This window comes from Triturus cristatus, chromosome 3_1, assembly GCF_964204655.1.
Source record: "Triturus cristatus chromosome 3_1, aTriCri1.1, whole genome shotgun sequence".
NCBI classification, from domain to species: domain Eukaryota; kingdom Metazoa; phylum Chordata; class Amphibia; order Caudata; family Salamandridae; genus Triturus; species Triturus cristatus.
Genome location: NC_140583.1, coordinates 1,051,891,486 through 1,051,906,118, shown reverse-complemented (window position 1 = coordinate 1,051,906,118; position 14,633 = coordinate 1,051,891,486). Strand labels below are relative to the sequence as shown.

Here is a 14,633-nt window from a genome sequence, read left to right as displayed (position 1 = left end):
GCCACGTTTGAATGTTGTCTCGAGGCCGATTCAGCGCCCAAAAACGAATCCACCGATTTGTGTTTGACCCATTGTGGGGAGGGGGCATCGATCTGTCACCACAGCCTTAACCCTTTGTGCACCTAATAACGATGCGCCCGTGAGCAGCGGGTAACTCGTCAACTTCCAAACTCTTTAAACACGTTTTTTAGGCTTTCTTTTTGAGGCACACGCTCCACCGCCAGGAGGGTTAAACGTGACAAGCAACAACCGTGTCTGTCCGGCTCAGTTGCATTCGAGTTACAGACGGAGAAGGAGGGGGCGGGCGGAGGAGGTTTAATGTAATCTTCGATTGGAACAGTAAGAAACGACGTCCCTCCTTCACTGTAACCTCACTTCTACACACTATTTGTTACCCCCTACTCACTGCAGCAGAGTTAAAGCAGGCACAAAAATAAGTTCAATCATCTTTGTTAATTTGGGTGTGGAGGTCGGGGGATACTGTGGCATTTTTCACTATCTTTAGAACGGACCCCTGCCTCCCAATTTGACCTGAGTGAAGACGGTAGTACCAGTTATTCACATCGACGTATTTTGATCTGCTACTCCCCCCCAAAAGTCTGCCAACATTTATTACGCTTTCCGTGAAACCTCGTCAAGCCCTCCACTCGCCATTTCCAACAACGTTTAGGTAGGTAAGTATGCGTATCTTTTGTGGGGGTACTGAGAAGACCCCCTCCCCCCTACCCCCCCCCCCCCCCCCCCCAACACGCACAGACCTGTTCTATTGTTTGGTGCGAAGCCCTCCGCAGAGGAAATCTTCCGAGGAATCTCGTTGTTCCTCAAAGTTTACGAAGCGATTTTCAGCACTTTCAAGACCAGCGCGCGCACGCACTTATGCTGCCCGCCTAATGTCCGTGTACTCATCCAGGGTGGACTTATGTTGGTGAATGACGCATTGATTTATCTCACTTTAGCACGGGACCTGGCTGTCTCCTCGTTCTCCCAGCGCTGCGTTGCTCCCACCTGGGCACCCTTACCTGTCCTGCCTTCTCTCTTCATGACCGTCTCCAGCGTGGTCTCTGCACCCCTCACTCAGTCCGGGATCGCCCCATGACGCTCTTCGACCCATTTAAACCGCTCTGCGCCCCCTTTTTCAGAAGAGAACCCCTCCACACAAAGCACCACGGGACCATCAAAACAGCAGGGTTTCAAAACCTTAGTTGGAAGAGCAGGTTTCTTGTCGTAAAAGCGACGGGGTTCCTTACGGCTGTGTCAGCCGTTCCTTTCTGGGACGGGGGTTGTCAGTTTTCTCTTTCTGGTTGCGGAAAGAGGTGCTTAAAAGCGGGGACTAAGTTCGTTCACTTCACGTTTTAGACCAACAGGGGCAGGGATATGTGGTGTGTTTAAATCTATCATGTATTTTCCGCCCTAACCACACAGGCACATTGTGTTATGGTTCGCGGAAGGGATCGTGGCTACATCACTTCTACACTGTGCTATACTTGTAGTATGTCCCGTTTGAAGATACGTTGCATCTACATAAACCATACCCAAGCGATTATTTGCGCACGGCGCACTTTTCTGCTGCGTGGTGAAATACGAGTCTATCATGGATGAATGGTTTATTAAAGTATAGCGCATCTGAGCGTTCGTCTTTTATGAGTCACACAGGATAAAGGTACGTGCTCAGGTTCACACACGTTGGTTCAGTGGGTATGCTGGCGTTGAAATTAAGAGTGAGCCCTGTTTTCTTGGACATCTGTGTTTGTGTGGACTGCAAGGGTGTGTGTCGTGAACAATCGAGAAATATGCAGCATTTTTTTTGTGCTGACTGCTGGGGCTGGTCCACTTCTAAACACTCTATTGATTTTTAAAGCATGTCGCCAGCAAACCACTCACAACAAGGGAGTTCTACCCACCCGCCTAATTGTTTTCCACCTTAATGGTGCTCCTAGCAGCGGTTGGTGAAAGTGCAATCGCCAAAAACACAATTGAATCCAGCATCTACAGAGTGAGAAAACTGCACCCCCTATTCCCCGGAGAGTGCATAATTAATAGAGCTGGCATCGCTGCCTGCATGCACTACATTTTAGATGCTTATGCCACACCTTCGTGTATAAATAACATGCATTGCTTGTGGCAGGGGTTTAACCCCTTCGCCGCGGCAGGAATTCCGCCGCGGCGCTGGGGGGGGTTTGGGGGCAGGTGCGGTGGCGCTGTGCTCGTGACGGAACCACTCCGTCACGAGCCACGGTTGAGCTGTGCTCATCACGGAGTGGTTCCGTCACGTCTCCGCCCACTGCACTAATCGCCCGCACAGGCAGGCAATTAGCGCCGCGTGGGCGGAGCGGCCGCCAACGGCCGCAGCATGACGGAACCACTCCGTCATGAGCACAGCGCAACCGTGGCTCATGACGGAGTGGTTCCGTCATGAGTGGGGAAGGGGTTAAGCGGGCCGGGTCCTAAAAAGCAGGTGCTGAGACGAGTCTCTATCGGGCTCTCCATTTTTGCCCTCACGTGAAAAGAAAATCTTAACTCTGCAGCAGTACCACATGTCACTGCCTTTGGGATAACTTCGAATAGACTCGTTATAGTTCTTTCACTGTCTCATCATTTCAAAAAGGAAACTTTGTCAATGTGCTATTCAATGAAGCCATATATATATATATATATAGAGAGAGTTTTATATAGCGGGAACTTGACCCGAATCAGGTATCAGAGCGCTTTACATAGCAGCAGTTGCGTTACATGATGACACTTTCATTTTTGTTAGGCAGCGGGAGATTACGTGATTTGCCCAGAATCACAAGATGTTCAGCGGCATTGCCGAGACTCGAACCCAGTTCCCCAGATTCGAGGTCGACGCCCTAGCCTTAGGCCAACCCCTCTCCCCATAGTTCTTGATTGTGTATCTTATGCAACTAACAGCAATTGACAAAGTCAATAGCCCTGGCTTGTTGCAGGTGTAATGTTACTAGTTCTATTATAAGTCTGTATTCAATCACAGAAGCAGCAACATCCCTATGGTAAACACAGATTTTTAGTTTACACATTTTTAGGCCATGCCCTTAACTGCATGGCCAGGCCTCTTCGAGAGACCCCTTTGTTTTTTCATCCCACTGAAAGCCCTGTTTAGTGGGATTTAATATATCTCTGGAGTATCTCAAAGGGGCGTGGCCGACGTAATTAAGGGAGTGGCTTAAACACAGGTAAGCAAAAAGTCTGTGCTCGGCATAGTGTGCCACCTGACTGGCATTTTGCTGCTGCTGTCATTGCCTCCAATCCAGGTATATAATACAATAGGTAACATTACACATACAACAAGCTAGGACTATTGGTTTTGTCAATGGTTGCTAGTTGCATAAGATAAATAAGAAACAAGAGTGGCTTCTTTGTATATGATATTAAAAATGCTTCTATTCTGAAATGATGAGACTTTGAAAGAACTATAATGAGTCTCTTTGAAGACACATCAAAGGCAGTGAAGGACAGTAGTACTGCTGCAGATGCAAGATTTATTTCCACCCTCCTGGAGACACCGATATGGACCCATCTCAGCACCTGCTTTTTAGAACCGCCTGTGCTGAGCACCTGCAGGACCCGGCCCACATAAAGCTCTGATAACAATCGTGTGTCGGACGTGTGAGTATTTGTGTGAATCCTGGTGCATGGCATAGGCTCAAACGTCCTCTCGTGAAATTCTAATAGATACTTTATAATTCTATCTAAAACTATTATTCACCATTAGACTAATTACAAGAAAAAGCTGCAATCCACTACATTTTTTTCTCTATAGCAGGTCAGGGAATATGCAAGAACCCACTTGCCAACCGATATAAACCTGTAAACTAGAAATTCTCCCTTTGTACTAAGGTAACCAGAGAACATATCTATTTGCTATGATTTGTCCTTTCATAATCACTGCTTTATGTCAGCTCACACTTTATGATGTTTTAGAAAAGGTCTGTTAGAGTAACCATGAGGTGTTTACTAGCACCACATAGATGCTGTAGTTGAAATAAATAGGCCGCTCCACTGGGATGGCCCACTGTGAAATCTTGCCTTTATAAATACCTCTTCTGAAGTCACATAGACACCAGCTTAGGCAGTGCTTAATTTGTAAAGGAATAAGTAGCAGGGCCCATGGTTTCTCACATGACCGTGGCCGGGACTATTGCAGACCAGGTTGGACTGGCCTAGAGAGCAATCGGGCAGGGCCGGTTCTTGCTGTTGATTTTCCGGATGTTACCACAAGCATTGCCTGCAGCAAGTACATTCTCCCAGACCTTGCGAAATACCTATACAGCATATTTTTACAAGCTCAAACCTGACCTGATTTGTAAAGTGGGCCACTTTTTTAGCTATCTGGTTCTCTAATGGGGTCCACTTTTATTTTGATGCCAAGGCCTATTTTGTCCTAGTCCGACCCTGATCGCAGATCGAGGTGCTGAATACCAAGACTACGTAAATTTGATTCGACCTGATGACTCTTTACTTCACCATCATATATTCTCTGCTTCTTTATTTCACTCTTACATGTTCTTTTTCACACTTGGCACCAGATGTACTACCCTTGTTTGCATACGCAAACGGGAGATCGGTCCATTTGCGACCGCAAAAAAGAGTAAACGCATGTACAAATGCTATTTTGCGGGTCACTGACTCGCAAAATAGCGTTTGCGACTCTCACTATTAGGAAGGGGTGTCCCTTCCTAATAGCGAGATTCACTGTCATGTACTACTGTTTTGCAACCGTATGTGCAGCCGCAAAACACTCACAGTTTACCACCTACTTCAAGTAGGTGGTAAACCACACACAAACAGGAAGGGGTCCCCAGGGGACCCCTTCCCCTCTGTGAGTGTGTGAGGAAATATTTTTTAAGAGCAGGCAGTGGCCCCCGGGGACCACTGCCTGCCCTTAAAAAATGCAACTGAAAAATTTCATTTTTCTTTATTTAAATGCATTCTGTTTTCCTTTAAGGAAAACGGCTTCATTTTAAAGAAAACCTGTTTCATTTAAAAAGCAGTCCCAGACATGGTGGTCTGCTGACCCCAGCAGGCCACCATCCCTGGGAGTGCTAGCCATTCCCAATGGGGTCGCAAATTGTGCTTGCCTCATGAATATTGATGAGGCAGGCAATTTGCGACTCCATTGGGAATCGATAGCAGTGTCTGTGAGACTGTTGTACATTGCATTTTGCGAGTCGCAAATTGCAAGTCACAAAGTGACACAATTTGCAAATCGCAAAATGTAAGGGTCGTACATCTGGCTCCAAGTTAATTTCTTTGTCACTGCTTCTCTGTCTTTCTCCTCCTTTTCCCTTTTATGTTTTTCTCTCACTAGCTCTGGATCAAAATCTGTTGAGTAAACAGGAGCGGCACGTGCAGGTAAGAGCATTGGGGGAGTTGACAGACGACGCAGGGAAAATAACATTTTAAAAAGAAAAACACTTATCAAGTGCTCGCCGCATCGCCGCGTCGCCGATGCGGCGAGCACAAGGAAAGTCTTTTTCTTTTTAACATTTTGTTTTCCATCGCAGTTGTGTGTCGAGTCCCCCGACTCACCGCTCTTACCTGCACGGGCTGCTCCTGTGAATCAAAATGAATGCCAAAGGCTCCCACCAGGAACCAAAAGCTAAAATGAAGCACTGGGCATAGGTAGGCAAGGGTCCAATCAGGAAGACACAGAGGCAGCTACTGGGCAGAGGGACACTGACACTAGTGAGAGAGGGTGTAGACAATGGTCAAGGAAACACAGACATTGCAGCACAGACTGGTACGTGGAGCATAGTCTCTGAGATAGAGAGACATACACACATGGGCACAAGGACAGAAAGGCAAGAGAACTGGGGCAGTAAAGATCCACCTTGGCAGTGTATGATGTTCCATCAGGCTTCAATTTTGTGTGTACTGTCACTCCTGTTTTCATTCCTGCCCAGCGAACCTGAATAATTGAGTTAACTGAGGGGTGCTCTACACAATTCCTGTGATTAATCTCTTTATCTAGGAGCTAGACTGGGTTAGACTCACAGAGCCCCTTCTTGACTAGCGAATGGCGATTCCTGTCCTCACACCAGGCTATCTGGATGCTGAAGGTAGGCAGAAGTTTGTAATCAGTTGCACAGCGATGTGCCTTTTTCCTGCCCCTGTGGGCACAGAAACTACTTACCCTTGTGGTAAAATACAGTCTCTCAAAGCTGTGTCCTTCTTTTTCCTCTGGGTGGTATGTGGTGTGTGCAGGGTTGGATGTTTTGCAGTAATACAGTAATAATATAACTGGTGTCCTTTAACCCCTTCGCCGCGGCAGGAATTCCGCCGCGGCGCTGGGGGGGGTTTGGGGGCAGTTGCAGTGCCGCCGTGCTCGTGACGGAACCACTCCGTCATGAGTCACGGGCGAGCTGTGCTCATGACGGAGTGGTTCCGTCACGACTCCGCCCACTGCGCTAATCGCCCGCACAGGCGGGGAATTAGCGCCGCGTGGGCGGGGCGGCCGCCAACGGCCGCACCATGACGGAACCACTCCGTCATGAGCACAGCGCACCCGTGGCTCATGACGGAGTGGTTCCGTCATGAGCACGGAACGGGTTAAGGGCATGATTACAAGAGGGTTGGTGTATTCTGACCCGTGTGTAAAGTCCTGTTTATAAATGGATTGGAATTATGAGTTCAGAGTTATTTATCACATCAGTCCTGTTTATAAATGGATTGGAATTATGAGTTCAGAGTTATTTATCACATCTGATAATTATTGGTGGCGTTATATACCTCAACCTTCCTTAAATTTCAGAAGATCAAACCTGCTGAAAAATAACAGGGGAAATGTGTACGGTATTTACTGTACCATGCAAATTTTGGCGCGTTAAACAACAAAATCCATCTGCTGTTCCCAAAAACTCTTAATATCTACAGCTCCTGATAAATAACGTACAAGGGGTTATTGTTATTTATGAACTGCGATAAATAACACCTCTCAACATAAATTCTTAATCTGACCCTATAGAAGGTAGAGTGACTGTGATCCAAAATGGCAGACACCAAGATGTGAGTGAAACCCATTCTAGCTTCTGTCACCCTAGAGTGTGTCAGTGTTTCGTCGCTGCCATTTTCTCCACATCCTCATTCACTCTGCTTAGGCCCTTTGTCTGGCTTGGTTCTATTGACTGAGGACTACTCAAGGAAAAAAAAGATAAACCCTATATCAGCCAGGGTATATTTTATTTCTTTATTAACTTATGACATATTGGAATAGCAAATTATTAAAAGGCAAGGCACAATATAATAGTTAAATACCATTAAAACATATACAGTAGAATACTAAGTTAAAAAACCACATCAGCAATACTAAAGAGCAACATGTTAGTTGGCTATAACTTAGAGCATTGGGGCACTTTTAGATCAGATTACTTACTTTTCATGTTCCAGGTTTGCAAAGCATGTCCAGTTAGAAATTGGAGAGATTCAAGGTAGGTGAACTCAACTCTTCAAATCAAGCTAAATTTAAATGTGGCTTTTAAATAATATGTTCTACTTGCAATCAGTCCCACGCAGTTGCACAGGAAATGCGGTAAAGACTCAAGCTCAGATTCATTAAGGACTTGCTTGCCCTTGCGTGACACAAATTGTCACAGGGCAACACAAGTCTTCATCTGGGATTTACTAATCCACACAAAACCACTTAGCATGGTTTAGTAAATACAAAGTAACACAATGCAGCTCATAGCTCTGCCTTGAGTTACATTGAGTCAGGGAGTCATTCGATGGGTGAAGCATGGACTTTACCATGCATCCACCCATGGATTTTGAAGCATCCTAGAGTCAGAAAAAATGGAATTGTCTCCTAGACTCCGGTGTAGTGATGAGAAATATCTTTTTTTCTCCTCGTTACTTCCTTTTTCTATGTGTGATGTATTCTCACATGACACATAGGTAATGCCTTTAAGCAATGTTTTTGTGCGGGAAGGTACCCCTTCCTGCAGAAAAACAATCCTGCTCGTAACGCAGGCAATCTTGAAGCATGGCGCAAAGGTGCCCACGCTGGCACTAGGCAGCCTCTAGCACCAGGAGAAAGGAATGCATAGGTGCCAATATTTGCGACAATTTAGTTGTCAGGCAGGGGCCGTATCTTGTATAAGACAATGAGTATTAATATCTTTATATTTCATATTTCAACTCTTTTAAAGATAAATTCTGGTGAAATGACCATGTTGGACCCATCTCACAGCTATAGAGTAGGGCCCCTTCAACTGGACATTATTAGAGCCAGAAAGATCTGCCCTGTGGCATGAATGTGAACAGTAGTGACCATCTGTGATGTGTGGACAAAATACATATCTTGGACTGTTTAGTGCTCTCTTTTATGACCTTTTATATTTTTTGTGTGAAATCCTGAGCAAGATACTCTTAAAATCAATTGCACAGCCGTGTGTATTTCAAGGCTGGCAGGTCTAGAGACTGTGAACTAGCTTTCTCTCTTGTGAAACATACTGGCACTGACCCAAGAGCCAGAACATTAATACCCATGTGACTTTTGGAGAAGCTCTAGACTCTTGCATTGAGCGTGATGTAGAACAGTTGCTGACCCCTCCATTGCTATAACCCTTAGGAACATAAACAGGCATGAAAGTTTGGGTCCGACCCCGTTGATCCTTTTTGTCTGGAATGTGGGCAAGCCTGAGTGGAAAGGATCCGTCCTTGACATCCCGGACGAACCCAAGCTAAAAGAAGCTGTCTGTAGAGAAACAGTCTACCCAAGATTTGAGTACTTTCTGCTCATCTACAAGTTGTGACCTAACTGCATCAACATTAACCATGAGAATAGAAGCCTAAGGAAGAGGGGCTCCCAGCTTTCATTGTCTGCATAGCAAGAAAAGTCTCCTCACCCCGGTGCTATAAATCTCCCTCTTGTGTTCAACATTTGCCAAGCTTACCACATATTTCAGTGGTGTTCCAGCATGGATGGTAGATTGTAGGATTTACTTGTAAGTTCTCTACCTTTTCTCCTCTGGCAGAGGAGAATTCTCCAGACCTCCATGGATCACTGTACCACTAGTTTATCTTCCCAAAGGGGCACTAGGTTAGCCCTCCCTTGTACCTGAAACTCTTGAGGTGGTAAATATGTTGAGATAGGGGCAGTAACATTTCAGTACATCAGTAAAGGTTACTTCTTGACCTACTTTTGTCCCAAATACCTGTAATCCTTTAGCATAGTAAAGGAAGTAGATACTCTGGGTCCACTTGGATAGCATGCTTGTTGAAGACATTTGGAATCTATGCAACATGACTGCATTGTTGTGCCCCACGAGCACTGCAGAGAAAATGTTGGTTATAAACAGTTATTGCTAACAGGAACCAGTGATATATAGACATGGACACTGAGGACGAGAGATACTGGGGCATAGAGACATTAGGCTTGATTCCCAAACTGCATTTTGTAGTACATAAAGCAAATGAAATCCAGAGACTTATGGCTGGAGATATGTGCCTTGCCTATTTTTTTTGTGCAGAGCTCTCTGCCGCAGTGTGGAGATATCTGCGAACATAAGTATACTGCTTAGAAGAAATCATCAGGGAAGCTAGGAGAGTGATAGGAAAATGGGAACAATTGCTTAAAAGTGGTTGGGGTTACGAGAACTTTCAGGAGGGGTTTGGAAAGGACATGCTAATTTATAAAGTAAGGCTGTAGAAATGTTCATAAAATACACCTCTAAAATTACTACCGGTTAAAATGGGCTTACATGTAATTCAGCACAGCCTTGGAGTAAAGTGCGCACCACATCCCTGACCCTGCAACATATATACCCTCATGGAAAAAAACAAAGGTTACAGGGACATTATAGTTAGGCTCAGAATTCACTCGTACAAAATCCTTGAAATTCAGCAGTTATAGTTACCTGAGCCAACTATAACCTATGCCCCCACAATGCACTGCTTATGACCTCAGATATTACATCTATCATGAAATGGTCAGTGAAATTACTCATGACATCTCAAATGCTCAAATGATATCACTGATGTAAACACTGATTACATCACCCAGTGAGTGTTAGTGTTTCATAAACATTGCTTAGACTTAAAGCTATACGCTAAGCTTCTGCATAAGTTAAATTACTATTCTTTCTGTACTAGTGATTAGTTATACTATTTATAACATATCTCAATTGAGTTTCTGTGTGACTGTATCAGTGAGTGATTGGGTGTCTGAGTGGCTGTATGGGTGTGTGAGTTGATGTGTGAGTGGCTGTATGGATGTGTTAGTGAGTGTGTGATTACCTGTATGGGTGAGTGACTGGCTGTGTAAGTGGCTGTATTGGAGAGTGAGTCGGTGTGTGAGGGGCTGCATTGATGAGTTAGTGACTGCATGAGTGGCTGCATAGGTTTGTGAGTGGCTGTAGGGGTGACTGAGTGACTGTGCGAGTGGCTGCTTGGGTGAGGTAGTGGGTGTGTGAGTGGCTGTATGGGTGAGGAGTAGCTCTTTGAGTGTGTGTATATAGGTGAGTGGCTGTGAGTGTGTGTATTTGGAGGGTGAGTGTCTGTGTGAGTGGCTGTAAGGGCAATCAAGTGTGTGTGTGTGTGGTTGTATGGATGTGCCAATGGGTATGTAAGTGGTTCTGTGGGTGTGTGAGTGAATTAGTGGCTGTGTCAGTGGTTGTATGGGTGAGTGGATGTGTAAATGGCTATTTGGGTAAATAAGCGGGTATGTGAGTAGCTGTATCAGTGAGTGAGTGGAAGTATGAGCAACTGTATGGGTGATTGAGTGGGTGTGTGAGTTGCTGTAAGGGTGAGTGAAGGGTTGTATGGGTCTGTTAATGAGTATGTGGGTGGTTGTGCAGGTATGTGAGTGAGTTTCGGAGAGGATGGAAGGGTGTGTGAGTGGGTGTGTAGACGATGTAATCAGTGATGTCATTTGAGATGTCAGCAATGATGTAATCAGTGATTTCACTGACCATGTGATAAGTGATGTGGTATGTGAGGTCATAAGCAGCGCCTTGCAGAGCGTAAGTTATATTTAGGTCAGGTAACTATAACTGCTGCATTTTAATGGTTTTGTACGAGTGAAAGCTGGGCATAAATACAATGTCCCTGTAACCTTTTTTTCAGAAAAGTTCTATGGTTTTTAATGCTAGTTCCTACCTATAAGGCCCCTGTAACCTTTGTTTTTGTCAGTGAATTTTTAATGTTTACTTAATTTTATTTCATAACTGTAACCTTTGAGAGTGGCTGTATAGGTCGGTGAGTGTGTGTGTGTGTGAGTGGTTGTATGGCTTTGTGAGTGGGTGTGTGAGTGGCTGTAAGGTTGTGTGAGTGAGTGTTTCAGTATTTGAATGTGTTTTTATGAGTGGGCGCATGTGTCTCGGTGGGTCTGTGAGTCATTGTAAGAGTGTCTGAGTGGGTCTGTGAGTGGTTGCCTGAGTGTCTGTGTGGCTGTATGAATAGGTGTGTGAGTGTCTGTGTGGATCTGTGAGTGGGTGTGTGAGTGTCTTTCTGGGTATGTGAGTGGGTGTTTGAGTATGTGAATGGCTGTGTGAGTATCTGTGTGGAACTCTGAGTGGGTGTGTGAGTGTCTGTGTGAGTATGTAAGTATGTCAGTGGGTCTGTGAGTGGGTGTGTGAGTGCCTGCATTTCTCTGTGAGTGGGTGTGTGAATGCCTCCGTAGGTCTGTGAGTGGTTTCACATTAAGCATGTTTGACTGAAAGGTACTGAGGGCTGGGGCGTAGTCAGCAGCATAGGCAGCTCAATGGCCAGTAAACTGGGAACTTGTTAGTCAAATATCGGGTGGGTTCTCCCAAAAGGAAAATAGAAAAAGGAAGAGTTAGTCATATTTGAAGGTAGGTGCCAGTGAAAATATTTTGACATGATCTCCTCAAGGCCTCTCCATATATGCCTTGGACAAATGTTTTGTTCAACATACACCCTTACTCAAGGACCTGCTCACCTGCGGCCACACGAGGAGGGCTCACTGAGCCAGAAGCACCTTGGTCTCGTAAAACAAAGCTTGATGGCATCTTCCCTTTCAACTCAAAAGCTAAAGTGCCTGCTGTCTTGGCCCCTCTCCAGACAGAGCTATTGCTCTGGCTGGACTCTGGAAAAGGCTATATTTAGCAACGCATGTGTGGATTTCAAAATCAGTCTATTGTGGAGAAATCCAACAGTCAACAGAATCCTGCGCTCAACTGTGTCTTTTGCGCCTATTTAAATGGATTCCTCATTCAATCAAACACAATGTCTGTGCCACCTCCTTGGTATCCTGAATTAGAAAGTCAGCAAAAGATTCCTTTGGGCCCAAAGTTACAGACCCAGCCTTCATTGTGAGTATATGCAGTGCAACAGGTTTATAAAAGAACAGTGAAAGAAGCAAAAAAAGACCTCTTCATATAACACTTGCTATCTTTTCATAGCACTTTGCATCACAGTTGTTAATGTCTTCTCATCTCAAGAACTCATGTTATTCACCTTAGAAGGATGAAAAGCAGACTTAGAATGTGTGACCTTCAGGTATCACAGAGGTTTCAGCAATGAGAGATTTGATCACTTGGCTTCGATTAGTGATTAGCATCTGCTAAAAGCACAATCGGAAAACGGATAGTTAGATGCTAGCCCCGTCTGTGATCCTGGATAGCCCTGTGCTCAAGAGTGCATTTGCCGATCATATGAACAAACTGAAATTACACCAGGCTTAGGATCAGGTGGTTACTTTTATGGTTAAAGGCCTCATAAGCCATCCAGCCAGACCAAAAATCCTGGTGGTCAGCACACAATGTTCTTGTAAATGTTCCTTTAATATGCCAGCATAATGATCATGAAGATGGTTGATACTCTCCTTCGGCATTCTGTGGAGCAGGTATGAACACATGTTCCAAGGCTGCTTTTAGCTCCTGGTCCACCACTGTCCCTGCTGGAAGGCAGGTGCAACTTTAAGACAGTGAGCATAGTGATTGCGGCAATCTACTTCTCTGAAGTCCGACCATTTTACCCAAAATGCATGTCCTTTTAGTGGGGCTAAGTCAGGCAGAGACACCTTTCATCTGGGAAACCTGTGTTTTAAAAGTGGTAGCTCTACTGGGCATCACCATGGAATGTGAAATTCCCTAGGGGTGTGATTCAGCACCTGAATCTGAGAGCATGGTAAACATGATGGTTTGAGTAAACTGCACGACAAATGTTTTAAAATAGTGAGAGATCGCCTTACTATCTCTGTGTGGACCCTAAACTCCTGGCACTATTTATCTTACATTATTGTACAGGAAATTCAGCTCTTTGCACTGTCCATGAACCCTGCAACCATCACAAACTCTAGGCAACACATGCTATCCCTGTAGCAGAAGCTCCTCAGTTCGTTAGTACTTTGGTGTTCCCCTCGCCATGCGCCTCAGCTCCCCTCATCATGTGTTCATGAGCCTGAAGCTCCTCAGACAGCATGCAAAGCAAGCCCCTCTGTGTGTTTATCCATGTGCCCCGTGCTCCTCGCAATCTATATGTGTGCCTCAAGCGCTTCAGTTTGTGCGCCCCTTCCCCCGTAAGCAGCACACTTTCTCTGTCCATCGCTTGTACGTCTATCAGTATGCCCCAATCACCTCACGTGGGCAGCCCTAGTTCTTCTAAGTTTGTATGTGTGTCTAGGGCAAAGGGAGTGCAACCATTGGAATAAAGGGGCATCTGATGTCACTCCACCCAGGATAGAAGGTTGAATCTTCGTTTATGCTCTCCTCTCAATCTGAAAACCCAGCTGCCTTGAACAGATCAGCTCTTAGTGGATCCCCTTGCAGGTGGGAAACTAAAAGAGCATCGTATCATCACATCTGGCTCAACAGCTGGAACATATGTGGTGGAGAAGGAGGTCTATGGTGTGGAAGCCAATTCTCCCAGACTCCTGAATATCCTTCATCCTGGACACATCACACACCTTGCTAGCCTTCCTTTACTTGAATATATAAATAAGCCCCCAAGACCCTAATGCAAACAAACATGGGGGCTCATGTTACTTTTTTTTTTGTTGCCGTGAATTAGTGAATCTTCACAATGTCATGGGGAAAATATTAAAAAAATGTTTTTTGTCCATGGCGGATTCCTTGGGGACCCCAGCAGCAAGGCTAGGGGGTCAGGGTATACCTACCCTGCCACCTTTTCTTTACTTTTAACTTTAGTTTTGGGACTTCACTGAGTCCGAGCCCGAAAATGGCTGCCAACACTTCCTGGTTGAAGTGTTGGCAGCCAATGAGATCTCAGCACAAGATCGTTAGTTTTTGCAAAGGCTTTGTAACCCTAGATACACAAATTTGGATTTTCTTTAATATCTCTAAACCTACTGAACAGATTTAGATTTACACCAAATAACAAAAGAGGGTGCTCTCTGGACTAAAAGCTACAGTTTTTCCCAAATTTGGTGTAATTGCATCCAGTGGTTCGGGCTGTAGTCGTGTCTAAAATCTCTATAAGAATTAACTTGAGAAGCACTTTTCTTTTACCCCACCTTTTCTCTGGCCCCGCTTGACGGATGTCCCCGAAACTATCCATGCACAACTAGAATCAGCAGTGGAGATTTGTCACACACAGTGGCGGCCAAGTTTCCTTTGACAGGGTGTTTTTGTTTTGTTACTAACTTTTGCCCCATTTTATGAATCTTCACAAAACTTTCCCAAAAGGTTTATTCACGT

The 14,633-nt window shown here is 45.1% G+C and overlaps 2 protein-coding genes across 32 annotated transcripts in view; one reads left to right on the top strand and one right to left on the bottom strand.

The window, feature by feature from the left end:
- The window catches only part of POU2AF3 (POU class 2 homeobox associating factor 3), a 51,745-nt gene that overhangs the window by 1,556 nt on the left and 35,556 nt on the right, over positions 1–14,633 (top strand). The window lies entirely within an intron of this gene.
- The window catches only part of LOC146861496 (uncharacterized), a 299,073-nt gene that overhangs the window by 261,897 nt on the left and 22,543 nt on the right, over positions 1–14,633 (bottom strand). For 4 of the 31 annotated variants that reach the window (XR_014978973.1, XM_085645817.1, XM_085645826.1 and 1 more), the window contains exon 1: positions 1,020–1,308. The exons of 17 other annotated variants lie outside the window; for them this stretch is intronic. Coding sequence is in view for 3 of the 14 variants with exons in the window: in XM_085645826.1 (XP_085501952.1) it covers positions 1,020–1,111 (92 nt within the window). In the remaining 11 variants the exon portion in view is untranslated. Of the gene's footprint in view, positions 1–1,019; positions 1,309–14,633 lie in introns of those variants that run through there. 10 more of the 31 variants (XR_014978972.1, XR_014978971.1, XM_085645824.1 and 7 more) reach the window with 6 other exon arrangements.